The sequence below is a fragment of the Silurus meridionalis genome, chromosome 3, assembly GCF_014805685.1.
Source record: "Silurus meridionalis isolate SWU-2019-XX chromosome 3, ASM1480568v1, whole genome shotgun sequence".
Taxonomy (NCBI): Eukaryota; Metazoa; Chordata; class Actinopteri; order Siluriformes; family Siluridae; genus Silurus; species Silurus meridionalis.
Genome location: NC_060886.1, coordinates 17,213,125 through 17,233,061, shown reverse-complemented (window position 1 = coordinate 17,233,061; position 19,937 = coordinate 17,213,125). Strand labels below are relative to the sequence as shown.

Genomic DNA, 19,937 nt, shown 5'->3' with positions numbered 1-19,937 from the left:
TATTTTAAACAATGATTTGAAACCGGAAGCTTGCCGTTTTCGGTAGCATATTGCCATATGATTACCTGGTAGCTTATTAAAAAAAAAAAACTGACGCTTGCACTAAATATATCCTCGTTGCACATCGAGGGGGGAATTGTACTGTTCTGTCCCTCAAACAAGTAGCTGAGACTTTAGTTGAAATGGAAGGACAACGCTGGTTACCTCTGGAAGCGAATCCAGAAGTATGTACGCCTTTACTGTTCATTCAATGTGCTAGCTAGATCGCCATCAATATGACAACAATTTTTTTTCTTGTGATTCAGTAGGTCAAGCATTAAGATTTCACTAAACCTACACTCCAGTTCACTTTCTTCACTTTATACTTGAGATACTTGCGTCAAGTGGCTTGTTTTGCTGTCTCTTTCAGGTAATGAACCAAGTGAGTAGCTGGCTTGACCCAGTTCTGGTTTCCTGCTAACACACAGTCAGGTGTATTCAAACGAATGAACGTCTTAATTGAGGAAAGTTAAGACTGCCATGGTGCTTATTTCTTTATCGTTTATTGTTATGTATACAAAGTAGAGTAATGTGATCGTATGATGTCCCAGTCTTCTTTACGACCTTCATTGCGAGGCACACGCCCTGACCCTCAACTCCCTTTAAACTCCCATAATCTGATCTTTCTGATTTATGATATCTTGTAGTTTTTACGACAATTGGGATTAGTACCCAACTGGCAGTTCGGAGATGTTTATGGTTTGGACCCAGAGCTTCTTACATTGGTGCCAAAGCCTGTGTGTGCTGTCCTGCTCCTCTTCCCTGTCACGGAAAAGGTACAACCATCATCTTTGATCGCTGCTGCAGTAATGTGCATGCATTGAATGCTGTATTTTTTCAGATGGCTCTGTTAACCTAGTTCTAAGCATTTATTTAATTATCTACTTTACAGTGTATTATTCAGTAAACTATTTAGGAGCTATTGGTAAACATATAAAATGGCAACACGTTGAAAAACATGGCCTACAATTGACAAAACCTGTATACACAAGAAGTAGTTGCCAGCTTATTAGACACACACTGAGCTCTGCCTAAATTCCAACATGACGTGTGTGTGTGTGTGTGTGTGTGTGTGTGTGTGTGTGTGTGTGTGTGTGTGTGTGTATACACCATCAATTGAGAACATATGAGAGAGTTGGTGTTGGGTGTGGAAGTTTCTGGGAGTTGACATTATCCTAGCACTTTAGCCATCACCCAGATGAACCAATCTGATGATCAGACACTAGAACAAGCTAGAGTCATGTTTGTATTCAGTACTGGTGCGCTAGAAGTCATCTGAGAACACATGACATACTGAGTCTTTCCAAAAAATTTTAGAGAAGAAATAATGCGTTGTTGCGCAAGTAAGCCCGAGGATTTTGATAGTTATCAAAACTGGTTAAATCCGGATTCTTTAAACAAATCCATGGATATTTATGCTGCATGTCTTTTTTTTATGTATATACAAATCGTGTATGTAATATCATGCACACACAATTATATTTTTAGATGACGTGATTATATTAAATTGTGTGCATTTTTACCCAAATGTATTTCTAAACAAATTTCTTTCAATCAAGTCATAGAAATATAGTTCTTTTTTGTTAGAATGTGGGAACCAATTTTTTGATTCTGTAGGACTCTTGTCATGTATAATACAGACTAGTTTTCTACACCAGATCACCCTTCCTGCAATTCTACTACAAGCCAAACTAGTTTTCCATTACCTTAGTGGAATAATACAAAAATGTATCAGGCACTTTAGGTTTCATCTTATTTATATCCTTCCATGAACAGAGGCAAAGTCACAGTGAAATTGCACAAGTCATCCAACCTGAAAGACATGCAGCAGACAGCACAGCTATTCATGAATGCTCTCATGATTGCAGTTGCAGCAGAAAAAAATGCAGGGACAGGCTGGTTAAAAGAAACACACCCTAAAATCCTCATATCTCTGTTTATTTTTCAGATAGGATATGAAAAAGGATAATAAAAATGATGCATTTTGTCAGTGTCAATAATAGATAAGAATTAAGATTGAAATCACTAATTTCCTCTACATATTTTTTTATTTATATTTTTACAGTATGAGTCATTTAGACTGGAGGAGGAAGCAAAGATTAAGGCACAGGGACAAGAAGTGTCACCAGATGTGTACTTTATGAAGCAAACAATCGGAAATGCATGTGGCACTATAGGGTTGATTCATGCAGTAGCAAATAACCAAACACATCTGGAGTTTGGTAAGTGATTTCTTTTTTATGTACTCCAGGTATAATTTATTACTAAAATTTGGTCGCTTATTGTCTTATTGTAATAGTAATAGTATATTTGTAATGTTTGTAATAAATGATGTTGTTTTGCAGAGGCTGACTCACCACTGAAGATGTTTATTATTCAGTCTTCTAAGATGAGCCCAGAGGAGAAAGCAACTTTTCTAGAAAAAGATGAGGTTGTTTAAAAATTGTGTGCTGTTGTCATGAGACACTGAACTAAATTTAATGGATTGATTCCCCACCACCATATTCTGTTAATGAATATTTTCTTTTTTCTGTTTTAGAGTATCCGTGTAACACATGAGTCAAGTGCTCAGGAGGGACAGACTGAGGTTGGTTAATTCTAATGACAAATTGTAACAGAAGTCATCTTATAGCCACATGAGCTGAAGATAGTTGACAAAGCCATAGATTTTTTTTAACTGTTGAATCTTGAACCGTTCTGGAGAGAAGAATCTTCCAGTTTTTCCATAGTTGCCCTTAATGGTGGTGGCAGAATGATGACCGTTAACACATTTAACACATCAGTCAATAATGTGTAGGTGTTCAAGTAAGTTTAGATCTGAAGGCCATAAAATATGATGATCATTGTTTTCAGTCTCATTAAACAATTCAGTGATAATTTGTGTGCTCTGACCCTAATCATTTTGGAAAAGTTGATTCCCATTAGCATTATCATCATTGTGTAACAGTGATCAAAATGGGATATACTTTTGGGACATGTATTCAAAAACTATGATACAATATCTCACAGCATAACCTAAATCCTTAATGTTGACTGAGTTTCACAGCCATAAAAAAAAGTCTGTTAATGCTGTAGACGGAAAATGTGTATAATAAGGCACGTAAGTTGAACTGATAAAAGCATCATTCTCCACAGTGTGCAGTCACATAACTAACCATCTGTTTCATTTATTTATATATATATATATATATATATATATATATATATATATAAATAAATACACACTTTTTTTTTTAACAGGCTCCGAGTGTAGATGAAAAGGTGGATTTACATTTTGTTGCCTTTGTGAATGTTGGAGGACATTTATATGAGTTGGGTAAGTAGGTTATAATACAGGTTTTTTTTTCCATATAATAAAAAAAAAAAAAAATTATATTAAATTAATCAGATTTTACTACCTAACACTTGACATCCATGTCTTTTTTTTATTGTATAATTACACAAAATATGGTCCTGGTGATGTATTAATTTGGCTACTTTGCAGATGGCCGAAAACCTTTTCCAGTAGTTCATGGAAAAACAACAGAGGACAGCTTTCTTGAGGTATACATTTTATTTATATATATATATATGTGTGTGTGTGTATACACTATATTGTCAAAAGTATTGGGTCACCTGACCGTTCCTGCTATAAGTGGTTCTTTAACCAACTGTCACAAAGCTGGAGGCATTTAATGGTACAGGACGTCTTGATGTGCTATAATTAAATTTTGTACTTGAACTTGGAAACCCAAACCTGTTTCAGCACAAAGTAAATTCCTTGATGATCTGGTTTACATGCTTTGGAGAGAAAGATCTTGAGTGGCCTGCTGTACAGCTCTGATCTCATCCCTACTGAACACCTTTGGGAGGAATGTGAATGCTGACTGCACCCCAGGTCTCCTCACCTACATCAGTACCTTTTTTCATAATACCCTGTGGCTGATGAACACAAATATCCATAAGCACACTCCAAAATCTAGTGGAACATCTTCCCAGAAGAGTGGAGAGAATTCAACGAGCAAATTCTGACAAAATGTTAAATGGAATGCTCAGAAATCACATTACATACTTGACCTTTACATGAGCAGGTGACCCAATACGTTTGCCAATAGTGTGTGTGTGTGTGTGTGTGTGTGTGTGTGTGTGTGATTTTATATATATATATATATATATATATATATATATATATATATATATATATATATATATATATATATATATATATATAAAATCACACACATTATATATATATATGTGTGTGTGTGTGTGTGTGTGTGTGTATAAATGTTTGTGTTGTGCTTTTAAAGTATTGTAATGTAGGATTTGGGGAAAAATTCTTCTTTGTTCCTTTACAGGATGCTGCGGATGTCTGTAAGAAATTCATGGCACGTGATCCCCAAGAACTCCGCTTCACTGTTGTGGCTCTCTCCAAAGTATAAAACACTCATTTACTTTTTGTTTACTCAAGAAGCAACTGCCAGCCTTTTGCAAAACGTTTGCATTCTTACATGGCAGATTAAATCTTTGACAAAATGGTTATTTGCTAATATTTTGCTGAACATTTATTTGGCCTGATGTGTCATTAATAATGAAACACAAAGAAATGGAATATGTCCATGTATGCATTTATAGTCTTTTTTTTTTATCATGTTTCATTACTACCTGAAATATAACTTTGCCTTTCGCTCTGCAGTAAATACTGACACCCTAATTCAAATTAGACTGGAATTAAGGAATGGTTTCTCTAAACAAATGAATGAACAAATGAATCAAGTGTAAAACGTGCTCCAAAGAGATTCTCTCTTTCTGATGCATAAAATAACAATAAAGGTTGAAATCTTTGTAATGGTTTGTAATGGTTGAATTATTAGATCAACAGTTTTCTTGGTGTTTGCTTTTGAACTTATATTATCTTAAACTGCTCTGATGTGATCTTCTGCTCTTGTGGTTCGCCTGCTTCACAGTTGTTTCTTCTGAGATATGTTTTTTGATAATCCATGTCATCCACAAAGCTGTTGCTCAGTCATTGTTGTTTTTATTTTCACATTATTCTGTGTAAAATATAAAGATAAAAATCCCAGGAGTTTGCGTACACTATCCAGTCTATCACCAACAATCGTGCATCCAAGATCACATTTTTCCACTTTTCGATGTAAACATTAACTGCAGCGCTTGATGATTTTATGTATTGCTGCCACTGGTTGATCATTTCATACATGCGCATGGCTAAAAGTGTTCATATTTAAAGTGGCTTGGTGAGTGTGTGACTGGGTTTTGTGAACAACAACATGCAGTAACACATGTTTTGTATCATATGTAGATTGGTAAACTGTACAACAGTGTGAAGTATCACTGATACAGCATACTCCATGTTTTTAACAACCAGTACAATTTGCACTTGGTGGATCCGGCCTTTTATTTACTTCAACACTTACATTTTAGACAAACGTATGACTGGAAATATACTGGGTTAATGTGATTTTTCTTTTATTCCACCAGAGGGCTCTGGGAACACAAGTAAACTATGAAAAAGCGCACTAACTTCTCTCGATCACAATATTCCTGCAGAAGTCTCCGTGTAATGTTTATGGTAGAACCCAAGTTTATAAAGTTCTAGGAGCACCTAGGATGGTAGAGATTATTCTGGTTTCAAGCTGTTGGAATTGACGGGTAAGTTTTACTGTAATGTTTGTACAGTTCAGATGGAAAAAAAAATGCTTTTAACACTGATCATGGACAAATGGAAAGGATTTGAGTCTTTATAGACTTAGAAGCACAAACATGGCTGAAGGTGCGTTATACTGCCTTACTAAGTATTAAGATACAGTTTAAAATTTTTTTATTTAAACATTTTGATATTGTAAAATGCACTTTATCCTTGACTTCAAAACCATTATATGCATTTCAGTGTAAAAAAAACCCAACTCATGTTTATTATATATTTTTTTAATTGTGCAGGTCAGTAATTCTGTACTCCTTCTATATTCACCTATGCAGACCCAAACAGTAGACTGCATTTCATTAGTGTAGTTATAATCATTTAAACCCTGACATTTCACCATTCAAGTAATAAACACTGAATTGTTTATTTGAGCATTAGCCTTTTGTCCTTTTTTTGGGTCAAGATGAATGTCTTCAGTGTGACTTCATGCTTTTGCGTGTGTATTTGCTTTATTGTGTGGCTGTGGTATCTGGCTGGAGCATATCACAACAGCCCACCTTTGGCTGTATAGAAAGGAAGTGACATTGGGCTTCCCTTTTAGATGATTACCAGGTTGCCAGATTGGAGGTCCAATTTTAAATGGCTGTTAATGTGTGAGTTTGTGTGTAAGAGGAATGGGTACTCTGTCACATGCCCACATTCCTACTTGACTCCATGACTGATTCCTATTTTACATTCATTCTTGTCTTGCCTTTTGCGATCAGTTGAAGTATGGAATACAATTGGCTGTATAGCAGTTTTTTTTTCTCTAATGACCAATCATATGATTGATGATAATTCAAATGTTTAGTTATCCCTGTTTCTGCTTAATCCTTTTTACCTCACAGACTCTTCCAGTGAGTCCAGGCACACATTCCTCGCTCTAGTTCATATTAGTCTTACTGTAGTAGTCATGGGATTATATGCCTTTAGATAAATACTCAAATAATGAGATGGGATTTTAAAGGATTAAAGACTTCTTTTAAAGAATTCCTTGGCATAGTTAATGATGTGCTGCACTGCATACATGTGCATGGCTCGAAAAGCCAGATGCTTTATGGGGTTGGATATGTGATATTCACAAAACATTTTAAGAAAGCATTTATTTATAGAGGTTTCTTTGGAAATTATAATATTATTTCCTAAATAAATAGGATTTTAAAACTATATATTTCTGTGAAAAGCTTAAGCAGAAGAAAATATTTATATTATTCTGTTTAAGTTAAAACATGTTAATTCACCCTATTCTAGCACACCTGTAGAGCAACATTGTTTGTGTGCATTGTTTTAATTTTGATTGTAATATTTCTTCCCCTTTAAAACGTGGCAGGTGTTCTTGTACTCTTGGATAGTTAATAATATTGTTCATAAACTTCATGTAACTGCAAGTTCATTTTAACCTCACAGGGTCCACACCTGCTCAATGGTAGTTCAGCTCAATGGAAAACAGATGATTTGATTAAAACGGTGCAGCCAGATTTGTTCGTGCTTGCTTGGAAAGATAAGATTGGCAATCTCTGATCTAATTGAAGAGAACAGCGACAGAAAACCACTCTCATGATTTTTAGACACCACCTGTCTGGCTTAGCCAGTTTTACATGTTTTACACATAGAACTGTCCTGAATGCTATTACCATTTGATTTCAAGGGATAGTCCATTTTAACGATGAAGGCTACATCGTTAGAATTTTAAATCTGATAGTTTCCTGGACTAACTGCACGAGTCAGGATTACATCCATCTCATATTCATTCCTATTTACAGTACACAGGATATCATAAAACATTTGCCTCTTGAAGCAAAGCAAAAATAATCTCCTATGTTGTTGATAGGACAAAACATTCTTGCACTCTCTACTTAAACATTTTTGAGGAGCTGTAAAACAGCAGTTCAGAGAACACACTGTAAAAGGGGGATATGAAAACAACATAAGTATTTCCTCTTGTGGATAAGTAACAATAGCCTTTCTTGATATAACTTGCAACACTTGCTTAAGATCACTGAAAAGGCATGAGGATAGTGCTGTATTTTGTATTCTCACATTCTTTTTAAAAGTTCTTGTTCTCTGTGGTCTGGCTGCTCAGTTCTGACTCTGTTTGGAGAAGGTTTGGCAGAATAGTGAGGCGAACCAAAAGAACCAAGCCTTTGCTTCAGAAACTACTGTGCTGTTCTGCGGGTCAGTTTAGGATAGCAGAGCAAAGTCTGGCAAACCATTCTTATTGCACATGTTACCTTTTCACCTACTGTAGCTTCCTGTGTTTTTCCTGACTGTACAGGCAGTCACTAAGTAGAGATTTGGGAGCAGAGACTTCCGCAGTTCTCTCCAGAATGCAGTTCTATTGTGTTGGTAAGTAATACTGTTTCTCTCTGACCTGTTTTCCCTATTGCAATAGCTACTAAGACAGTTAAGCATCACTCAGTCTTGTGTGCAAATGTGTATTTTCTGGATTTAAATTGTTACTGTGCCTTGTAGGAGTAAAATCTTCCTGACAGCATCCTATCATGCATCTATTTTCTCAGGTAAATCTAAGTAGTACAGTACATTAAAATCAGAGACGAAATCGTTCCAAAGCTGACGTGGAACAGGCAGTGTAGAGAAAATAGTAAATATGCATGTTCAACAGGGTGTTGAATTGTTTTGTTGTTGTCTGAATAGCTCAGTTGCTGTTGTACGGAAAACTGTTCTGCCCTTTCCAGTATTTCCAGGTTAGGACATTAAAAGCAACATATTTTAGCATATAGGACATAAGGAAGTATAAATGCTGAGAAAATTTCAATGATCATTGGAAGCATGTGAAAGACAACTGTTGTGTTTGAGTTTCACTATCACTGTACTCTGAAATCTTAATGGCAAAGAATGCTGTGAGACTGAGATATTCAGTGACGGTGGGTTATGTCAAGGCTACTGCAAGGTCAGGGTTTTCAGCTTTGTTTCTGTACGTAATAGGGCACTTTTGGGCTGATGCGTGGGCAGCAGTATTTCTGGATCGATACCTTGATGTCACATCAGTGAGTCAGCATACTGATGAGCGCAGTTTTATTCATTACAACTACTCGCTACTCCCTCCTGAAAACTCTTGTTCTGCTGCTTCATTACAGTCTGAGTCAGTAATGGTACAGAGTTGCATCACAGTATATGTGTATCAAAGTAATTGATCCATATCAAACTACTTCACAAAGTGCAAATTGTGGTACATTATTATACCTTTTATATCTTTTTTATTTTTTATATAAAAAAGTCAAAAAGTAAGGATATATATATGACTGTATTGTGATTGTAGCATTATAAGATCATATCTTATGTGTCACAATAGGCTAACATTTAAATTTTTTTTTTGATTACTAAACATCAAAATTTATATAAAATAGGCATTAGAAAAAAGGTGTTGCTACAGATGCCTAGCTGTGTTTTTTTCAGAGGGATTATAAGGCACATGTTTTACATTAAAGGAGGCTACAAACACATTCAGATGCACATTTTAGTGCATCAGAGTGTGTTCTTCAGATTGCACATTCGTTCCCTCATTTTAGTCTTGTTAAAAAGATCAAACCACGAACAACCAAAAGTATTAACAGACTTTCCACACCTACTGCTGGACTGGTGAGTTCCTGTTTTTTATTGCATTTTTTAAGTACAAACAAAATTACCCAACCGCACACACCCTGCTTCTTCCTTGAACTGAGTGATTAAATATGTAGAAATATCACAGATTTTATCCTTATTACAATTGTATCAATTTTACTGTTAAGGAAATTTAAAGCAAAAGATATGAGCAAAGGCATGAATAAGTGCATAAATAAGTGAATAAGTGAAATATGATTGTAAACCAAGTCAAAACTGTGGGAAAGCATGCGGTCTAATTTGGTGCCCATTACTCTGTAAAACAGCTGGATATTTACCAAAGTAAACCTGGATCATCATCTCCATGCCCCAAAAGCATTACAGGGCTATTTCCACTAGCAAGTTCCAAACCAGAAATTTACAGAGTGTAAACTTACAACTGGGAATTAAAATATCCTCACACAGGCATGCTGAAGAAAATATTCAAAGTATATTTTCTCTGTACTAAACATTTATTTGAATGGCTCTAAATTAAAATACTGAACTTAAATAAAGTGCAGTGTAAACCGAGGTCTCTATTTATAATTATTTGGGAAAGTTATTTTTCTCCTTATTCAGCCCTCTGAAATCATTTTCATCACATTATTTGTGAGTTTGTTTCGGTTTGTCTGTGGATCAATTTCCCATAGTAGAGGGTTTCATGTTCCACCAAATGCCCGAATTGTGGGTTTCCTCTCTGTCCAATCACATAGCTGATCCTCCATTTAAAAATCTGGAAAGAAGACCTACACTTATGTGGTATATTTTTGGACCACATTAGAAAAGTCATACTGCATAGTCTTTAAATTGAGGTTGAGCTGAGAGATGATTGCAGATGGCTATGAGCTCTGTAAACAGGCTATAATTGAGCTGGGTGGATACAGTTTATCTGAATCAAGCCTCACCACTAGCAAAAGGGATTATTTTAATAGTTTTTTTCCACAGACCACCAGACGTGTTTACTCCATAAACTAACGTCATAAGTTTACTATAATTTGACAGTGGAGTTTTACTGTGTTTGTAATTGCACACAAGCATCAGCGTGTCAGATCTATTATGTTCTTCCACATTAAGTACGGATAATGTAACATGAAGATTGAGTCACAGTCACTGTGAGACTAGTTTCAGTGTGCTTTGGCATTGTTTTCAGGTAAGGATTTTAGGGTTCTTTGTTGTAAGGTATCTTCAGTTCACACTTGAGCTGGTGAGGCAGTTATAAGTCACTTTTGTTAACACTTAAAGTTATTTACACTTGACTTAACAAGGTGACCGCTTAATAATTACTCTTTTACTACATTCCTATGTGGATTATAATTGTTGGATGGGCTGAGAAGTTTTTACAGCATTATATCTGTGTTGAGCAGGTTTTTCCACCAGAATCAGTATCTATGCATGTTTTAATTGTGGTCATAGCAGAGATTGTTTTCAGATGCCATGCCTGCTGTAGTTTAATAAAAGGCCCACTCTGTGTTAAACTATGAAAAAATGCCATAACACTAATCAATCCTTTCCTTTTATTTCTATTTCTACCTGGCCATTATGGTAATGGCATGAATAAAATGAGTGTGATTAGGAATTTATTTATTTACATTTCAGCATACTGTAGTTTATATTCAATTACCAAAGTCATAGTTACAAGAAGATGCCTTCTCAGAATATTACAGTCCAGCCAGTATGCTATTTGCTAATTGTAGTTATTTATAGATTTTTTTCAGTGATGATACAAATCTTCACGTATTATTTTAAAATGGTATAATGATTTAACACTGCCTATAATTTGTCTATTTTTGTCTGTTTTGTCCAGCCACAGAATGTGACTCTTTCCAGTAAACAAGTCCTATCACTACAATTCAGTGACCTTGGCACAGTCGTTAACCCCAAAATACCAGTGTTATATGTCTATTGTTGACCTGCAAGTCGAATTATATTCACTTGTTTTAACTAGTTTGTCATTTTCTAATATACATATTTTTTTTATACATCAAATTTTACTTCTTTCCTTTATTACACTTGTTCCTTTAAAATATATAAGAAACTTTTAGGTAGCAAGTTGATAAGGTTCTACTGAAGTTTAGCAACATATTTCTGTTGTTAAAAATGTTATCCCAGTTAATAGATTTGATAGTGTCTGAGGGGAATAAGGAGGAGAATGCAAAATAAATGTTTCCATGTTATATTGTCATTTACATGTATAAAAAAATTGAAGATAAGATACTCAGCTGGGTAGTACTTACACTATTTACACTCCATTCATTGATAAGTTCTACCCTTGTTTGGGAAAGGCTAATGTGGTAGAAAATATCATGGACAGGTGCAAGCAAAATAATAATTGCTGATACAGGCAGGATTGTTCAGATTATCTGCGGAAGCAGGTGGCATCATTCCTTCGAGTGTGGGCAGGAGTGGGATTTAAAAACTGGCACAAACACATCTAGTTTAAACCAGCTTCTGTGACAGACTTGCTCTAAGTCTAACTGAAGAATGTGATGACATCTAAAGGGTCTGTGTCAAAACAGTCATATGCCTATGTGTTTAAACATCCAATACACCCTGTAATTATTTCAGGCCTTTTTAAAACCATTCTCACAGAAAGACTTTCTCACGTAATGTTAAAAAGAATCAAGACACTATTAATCTAACAAATTAAAGTTATGCTTATTAACGAATGTTTCATAAAAGCATGCAGAAAAACAATGCATTATGTTGTATATGCATACACCCACTGTGTACAGCCAGCAGAAAACAGGATTTCTAATGTATGCAAACCCTCTCTTCCACCCCAGTGGAACAATTGCTTAGGGGAAATAGTTTGCATGTCAGTCACATGTTCACTTTCATAGCAACTACAGTCTCCAAAATAAATCCACCCCCTGCTGCTGCCACAGGTATGTGAAGCCAGTGAGCAATGACAGTTTCTGGGTGTGAGAGGAGAGTATGCACTCGTGTTTGTGTGCCTGTGTGCCTGGAAGGCAGGATGATGAAGTGTGTTTGACTGCCATGCATGACAGTGGGAGGACACTTTGTGAGACTTTGCAAGTAGACAACACTTTTTAGCTCCACCCCAAAGGCAAGCTCCTCCTCAGACACATCTGTCACGGACTGAACAAACCCTGCCTTCTCTCTGTAATGTCATTTTTATTTGCTACCTGTGTTACTTTCTCTCCACCCCCAGCTGAGCTCACAGAAGCCCTGAACTTTGGATGCAATGATTTCTGAACTCTCTGCACACAGAATTCCTGTATGATTACAGCCTGACTAAGAAGTTTGGCACATATTCCCTGTCGACAGGACAACGTCAACATCCTTCTCAAGCTTTGTGCCTGGATTAAAAGAAGTTCTGCTTATTTACCCCGGGGACCTGCAGGATATAAACACAAGTACTGCTATCAAGTAAGTTTTGTAGTAACTTTAATGTATCTACTAACTTTGACTCTCGCTGTGACATTGTTGATAAAGAGTGAATAGTGTTATGGTTTAGAACATGTTGACTCTGACAGATAGCCAGTGGTATCCAAATGTCCATGTAAAATGATCTTGTGCCACTGACCCCTGGTTTAAATTTAACTAAGTCAATAATCACAACTACAGCTTGTGCTCTGAAGAGGGGTTATACAGACTTTAGAAATAGGTGTTGCAGTGCTTGTCAATCATTTTTTTGTTTTTGCCTTTTAAACTCAAGTCTATAATTAGTTCATTTTGTTGGAAAAATATAAGCTTTAATAGCGAAAAAATAATTCATTGTCAAATCACTGCCACTGATGTGAAATTAGAGACTGGACTTGGCATATCAGTAGTTATAGACTAAAAAAGGTTAGAGATTCCCTGAAAAGGTCACACTGTTTTGTTGTACGTGTTTCATAAGATTGTTTTAGGCTCAGAATTAGATTTGCTCCTCGCCCGAGACTAGGGTGAAACAAACATGGCATGTTGAACAACCTGTTCAGTTCTTTCACAGGTGTGTCTCTGGGTGGTCCCGCACTAACATGTTTACCATGAAAGTGATACTTGTATTGTTTATGATTAACTAAAACACATACCTTGTATTAATTATGATGGCAGCTTGACCCTTTGCTAATTGCTTTGCAATGACTGAATGTAACAGAAGCTCATTTATTTGACTTTGAAACTATGCAAATGTTAATAACACACCGTTTTCATAATAAAGAGACTTTTTTAGGATCATTCATAATTTAGGTATTTAAAGCGCATGCATTATTGTATTCTAGACTCACAAAAGTGAAAGTGGTGTGGTCAGTGTCACGACTGTGAGCTGAGGTACAACATAGTAAGCTTTGCTAATGACGGTAACCATGCCACACCTTCCCAACCCTAGCAACCACAATGATCAGCTGCAGTTTATCTGCTCCCTGTGGTTTCTGTGTGTGTGTGTGGGTGTTGTGCTGTGCCTGTCCACTGTCAGGTCTCTTTCAGTGTAGGCAGGATATTGCTTCTATTTATAGAAGGGATTGGACACCTTTAGATAGAAGTAAGACATAATTGGTGACATGATTGGTTAACTTCTTTTTTAGATTATTGTTTAGATTGAATCGTGTTGCTTTAGGTTAATTATTTTGTTCACAATTTATAAACAACAGCCTATAATGCTGTTTTATCTCTTAAATTGAAACTTGAAACATATGGACAGAAATAGGCTGGACATGTGACTGCCTGGGAAGCTTATATAATTTCTTTTGATTTTCTGATCCATTTTTAATAACAAATTACTGGTTGAGTATAGTGATGAAGTGAATATAATTCTGGATTTCTTTTATTGAATCCATATGAATATTTTACTCACTCAGAGAATGACCTTGGCTTTGGTGACCGGTATAATAAAACATCTTCACAGTTCTTTGCTTGTAAAAAGATTCATAGCACTAAGACTGTAATAGAAGGAAAGGTTAATACAAGGAACTCCACAGATAAGCAGACAACTCCATGCATTATTTCATCATTACTCATCAGACCATGAAAGAACAGGTATCGCAGCAGGAAAGCAGCTCCCAGTCATTAGAATCTGGGCTCCTTTTTTGTTTCAGGTCACTTCATTGTCAGTGTACTGCTTAGTTGTGTCATGTATAGTAAGAAAAAAATATGCCAGAATTTCATTCCTAAACTGTGGGAAATACTTTAATTAGCAATACCAATATTCTGCTTCACATCTAATTGTAAGTGCAAGCTATTAGTGTTAGTGCAAGCTATTAGTGTTAGTGTTTAGTAACTGAATAGACTTGAATCATTTGCTTTAAGACTAAAATAATAACCAGACAGCACTTCAACATTTACCTATTTCTTATTTCCTACATGACATGTGTCATTTCAAAGAAACACATTAATATCAATTTAAAGATGTTATTGTTTTATAGGTATGTTCATACATTATTAGCTGATGACCACAGTTTAAGTTGATAGAAGTTACTGGACTATGACCTGAACACTCGTTGAAACCATATTAATACTGAATCATAGTCCAGAGGTCTTTAATGTTGCTTCATATATTATTAAAGTGTAATGTAGGCAGTACTATGTGAACCGCGTCCCTGGGTCACTGTTGTGTTATACTCAAGGCCCACTTTCTGTTTTGTTGAGGTCACACTTTCTCAAGCATTAACTACCAAATCCCTATGAATTTTTTAAATATTTCTTTTTAAATATTACAAAAAGAGTCTGGTATGCAAGTGAATTATGCAATTACACACCTACAATTGTTTCTTAACATTTGAATTAATTGTTATTTCAGGAATTTCTTTTTTCACCAAAGTTGTAGTACCTGTCTAAAGTTTCTCATGACTTGTCTGTGCCCTGGGTTTGTCTTCATTTGATTTTCAAATTGTTTTATGTCTGCACTCTCACTTCAGAGGCATTCAAACTATTGAAATTTGATACTTAGGCCAAAAGGAAGGGCAGATGCCTTGATGAATACAATGTTTGCTCTTTGGGTGTGTAGTTCTGTATGGTCGTCACTATCACAAGAGGACTGATGGGTTTATGCATTGCATAATTGTGAAAGGCAGGAATTTGGTGAATAAGCTGTGCCATAAATGGGCACACAGGAGGGTGGGGGTTGGGTTATGTGTGGGTGTTGTTCCACTTGATCAACTTCAGGAACATGATGTGACCTATAGGGGAAAACTGTTTGACATTTTCCCAAAAAAATTCTGTAGTGGAAACGTTTGAGTGACATTATAGTGGCTGGAGATATCTATTTACTCGCTGAATGGTAATGAGCAGTTCCATGAAGTCTTAATATCTCAGTAGGATTAGATTCTTTAGTTTACTAACTTTAAATGGACAGCAGTTTCATTCTTAATAAAAGGCATTTAAAAGTACAGTATTTTCCTTATTCTCACGTTTTCACATACTCTCTTAGATTGTCTGACAGGGCTTAAGGAGGTTTGATTGGCATGTGAATGAGTACCATTTGTTACAAACACTATACATGCAAACACCAGTGCACAAGTAATCACATACTTTCATTTAAAAACCAGACATTCATATCATTCATAAGTAAATGCTTTGCCTCACCCTTATACTAGTTTGTCTGTCTTGTTCACACTGAGAGCATTTGCATGGACCTCTGTGGTTTGGACATCCACTGGCTCGATCCATGATGGCAAAGTTATATTTTTGCAATACAATTCAACTGGATGTGACTCTTTACTACTTTTTCCACCTGTATATTGTTGACTAATTCAGGGGTTCACAAGCCTGGTGAATTTGAAATGTTGCTTTTTAAAACATTTGCTTGCATTCAGTTGCAAGTTTTTATTTATATAAAATGCATATAATAGCTGATAAAAAAAAAAAAAGCAAGGAATTTTTACATTTCTTCCTTTTGCCTTCCTTGGGCCTTCTGTGTGAAATAGATTTTTAAGTAGACACATAGTAGTTTTAGCACACCCCCTATTTTAAACACAGATTCTATTAATAAACTGTCAATGAATGAATGTTCATTGAAGAAAAATACTTCTGTGCGATTAACCTTTTGTCCAAAATGGTCAATTAATGGGTTTAGTTGATTTAATATGCCTTAATATTAAAAACTGTCACCTAATAGATTTTCCTTCGTTTTTGGAAAAGAAACAGCTTTTGCCTTAAAATATTTTCCTTGGTCTTGGTTGAAAACACAAAACTGATAGAACTACTGGCATAGTCTATAATAAGTTGGTAGAACATTACAACAGTACAACAGTCCGTTTAAATCCATTTTTATATCTCTTTTTTCTCATGAGCTGATCATGTGAATCCACAGTCAGGATTCTGTGCAGAAAGCTTTCTTTTATTCTAAACTCATTCCCCAGGGAAGAATTTAGCTATTGCAGACCATCTTAAATTAAAATTGGGTAATCTGTACTGATGTAAATTGTTCTTGAATTTTCTACTCTAACATTCAGTGTGGACTTTGTTACAATCAATGAAAACCACAGAAATGTCCTTCCTCTTACATGACTTTATTGGCGCAATAAATCTGTATGATCTGGTTGACTGAACACCTTGTTTAATTTAATTCAAAGCATATAGTGTATCGATTCACCTACTGCTAAAAAGCCACAGGCTACAAAGCACTTTCATCACCTTCAGGTCTAAGAGGCTGAATTTCTGATTTTAGATATCAGGTCAGAGAATTAATTTGTTGTAGGAGATTGATGAGGTTTCTTTTTAAAAGTAAATAAATAATCAGTTGTAGTGGCTGTTGGAATGCTGCCACTGTTGAGTAGATGAGTTCTATTGGCACTGTATATGAAGTTCAAGCTTTTGTAGCAGGTTTGTCCAGCTGTACCTCTCTCATCACTAAAAGGTTCTGTGGCATGTCTTTCTACCACTATTGTATTCCTAACATCTCAAAGAATGTATTTCAGATGGTCATGGTCGAATCACTCCTTGTGTGTCTTTTTTTTTTCCAAAAATTATTTACATATACACTCCCAGAGCAATTATATAGAATAGCTGAATAATAAGCTGACAAGTGAAAGCTTTACACCTTGTTCTATAGCCTGTATTTCACTAACAAACACAGTAAAAATGAGGGCCAGTTTCAGGAGTGATGTTCTGTGAGCTGAAGTTCATAAAAACTTACATAAAAGCCAACAAACTTCCTTTATAATATTCTTATATATTTTACTTAGGTGAAAAAAGGACTAATGAAGGGCATGCATGAAATACCTTCAGATAATTTACAGTCCAGTGGTGGCTCCTGGGTACAGCTATACTATGTCAGATATGTTTATGATTGCCCTTTGAGCCTCCTACGAAAAAGAATTTTTATGATTTTATTTAGGAGTGGCCTTAACTAACCACACTTGTGAATGTTCAGGTGTTAATCTTGTTACCATTTGCTAGTGTAGTTGTTTTAGGCCTGTGTATATAGACTAGTAAAAAAAAAAAGTTTTTTCTCCCTCCTACTCTGACATGGATCCTTTTGTGCAGTGTTGTGAAGGGAGCCTGGCACCATTTGGATTGTGCTTGCACTTTCCAGCTCTTTCAGTGAGAATCGCTGAATTCTTTTATTGTCCTTTACCCATGCTGTGTGAGTTTAATAACATACAGCTCTAATCTAATGCAGGAATCAGAAGACCAGCGGCAGGCTTAAAAATGTAAGTGTAATTGCTGCCACATTTCTGTTAATAGAGATTGTTCATGACCATTATGTTCTGCACTTAATGCACAGTGAATCATTGAAGAGTAGAAAGAAAACAAACATTCTTGAAAGAGTCAGTGTCTGACTGAGCCTTTATACTTAGAATTGGAGAAATACTGAAGAGCTGAGTCAAGTTGTATGTGTGTGGGTGTGTGTGTGTGTGCACGCGCATGGGTGACACTCTTCCCCTCTTGTATTCGACAGGCACTTGAAGATTGCACTTCTCCACAGGGCAGTGTAAGAGACAGAGGCATTGGACACAGCTAGTACTTAAAAAGACAGGAGGTCTTCTTACTACAGCCTGCAAAAAGAAGAGAGGACTGTGGCCTGCCTGAACTTACCTCACTTCTGGACTCACAGAATATCTCTATAAAACACAAAGATTTAAAAACAGCACCCAGGGTAAGACACCAAGCGTTACAGTTCTTTACCTCTTATTTATACAGCAGTGTCTTTTTTTCAAAAATGTTTCTTAGGAATGCACCTAGTATGCATAGCATTCTAAGCATGCAAGTCTCATATTTGCTTTGTTAATATTTACAACCGATAATGTTAAAAATGCACTCTTGTACAAATAGATGATGTAAAATAAAACATTATGACACTTATATTTAATGTTTTGGTATTAGAAAGGTGAGCAAGCTTCACACATATACCGTGCTGTGCAGAGTCCACCTATTTGTTTACAAATAAATGGCCATTCAATACTTAAAAAAGACAGAAAAAAAGAATTATTTGCTGACCATAATGATGAAAATGTAATGTAAATGTAGAGTACATAATTGAATTTTTCATTTAAGCAGGCCAATATTAAAGAAAACAAATGATTATTTTACCCTTTTTGTGATTTATAAACAATAACAAATTGGACTACAAGTGCAAATGTGGTAAAAAAAAGATTTAATTTGCTATAGGTTTTGCCATTGTCATTGTTTGCAACTAAATAATTGAAAAATAAGCACTGAATTGCCATTTGCATGGAAACAAAACAGTGGTCTCTGACTATTCCACAGTGCTTCATTTGTGAATAATGAATGTTTTTGTCAAAATGTGATTCAGCTATTAAGATTGCAAATCAAATGCATAGTGCCCCCTGCTGGTTTGACTTAGGTGACGTTTGCATTTCGATCCAACTGAAAGCAAGAACACAGTACTGCAGTTGTTCAGATTTCCCCCACATTCCTACATTGTGGTACAAGTGTGATATTCAGCAGACAACTGCTGCTTTTGGTAGTTATTTCAAATGTCTTTCTATTACACTTTGTCTATCTAAATGTCATCAGGGAGTTAATTAGGCACTTCTCTGGGCTTGCTGTATATTCACCCAAGTGATACATTCCCCTATTCTACTCACCAGCTTATGAATAATCTTTCTTTTATTACAGCGGTTTTGTATGTTTACATTTATCAGGCAAACTATTCCTGCACCTAAATTTCACTGTTCTCTACTAGGCTGTCTCAGCTACCCTGAAACTGAGCTGATATTCATGATGTCAGAAAGTAAGGAGTATCGCCGCTCACTGGTGGTCACTCCCAAGACCAACGCTCAGTTCAACCAGTTTCTGCCAAGCAAAGACAAGCAGTTGAGCTACGTTCCAGCTCCACTACGCAAGAAGCGCACTAACAATCAAAATGAAGACAACAGACGCAGCTGGGCTAGTCCCATGTTTACAGAGGACGATGGATCTTTCTCTAGGTAATGTCAGTACTCTAAAATAGACATTGCAATTTTTTTTTATTTAAGGTGAAATTTGTCTTTAATTCTGCCAAGAAGCTTCAGCACATCAGTATTGCAGTTTTGAGAAAGTTCTAGTCAATTCAAAGGTGATACAGTAGTTATTTGAATATCTAAAATGAAAGTGAAACCTTGTGTTTGGTAATGAAAAGTGAATATCTTGCCTTTTTCATGCCTGACTGCACACTGCTGTGTTGTACATCTCTGTGTATGACTGTTTGCGTGTATGTCTGTGGCAATTC

The 19,937-nt window shown here is 35.8% G+C and overlaps 2 protein-coding genes across 12 annotated transcripts in view; both read left to right on the top strand.

The window, feature by feature from the left end:
- The first annotated feature begins 47 nt into the window (after window positions 1-47).
- Window positions 48-4,867, top strand: uchl3 (ubiquitin carboxyl-terminal esterase L3 (ubiquitin thiolesterase)). Of its 2 annotated transcripts, XM_046845550.1 has the most exons (9): window positions 48-224; window positions 410-421; window positions 687-815; window positions 2,105-2,261; window positions 2,385-2,470; window positions 2,579-2,626; window positions 3,280-3,355; window positions 3,524-3,582; window positions 4,377-4,867. In XM_046845550.1, exons 1-9 carry the CDS (start codon window positions 183-185, stop codon window positions 4,458-4,460), a joined length of 693 nt encoding a protein of 230 aa, XP_046701506.1. In that variant the 5' UTR covers window positions 48-182; the 3' UTR covers window positions 4,461-4,867. The 2 variants fall into 2 exon arrangements, with proteins under 2 accessions (XP_046701506.1, XP_046701507.1); XM_046845551.1 differs by lacking the exon at window positions 48-224 and having other exon boundaries at window positions 410-522.
- A 687-nt stretch (window positions 4,868-5,554) lies between these two features.
- Window positions 5,555-19,937, top strand: part of lmo7a (LIM domain 7a) — a 32,885-nt gene continuing 18,502 nt past the window's right edge. For 2 of the 10 annotated variants that reach the window (XM_046845543.1, XM_046845546.1), the window contains exons 1-3: window positions 12,298-12,712; window positions 18,165-18,362; window positions 19,413-19,656. In XM_046845543.1, the coding sequence (XP_046701499.1) occupies window positions 19,448-19,656 (209 nt within the window). In that variant the 5' untranslated portion in view covers window positions 12,298-12,712; window positions 18,165-18,362; window positions 19,413-19,447. Of the gene's footprint in view, window positions 5,692-12,296; window positions 12,713-17,885; window positions 17,917-18,164; window positions 18,363-19,412; window positions 19,657-19,937 lie in introns of those variants that run through there. The other 8 variants (XM_046845540.1, XM_046845539.1, XM_046845538.1 and 5 more) reach the window with 8 other exon arrangements.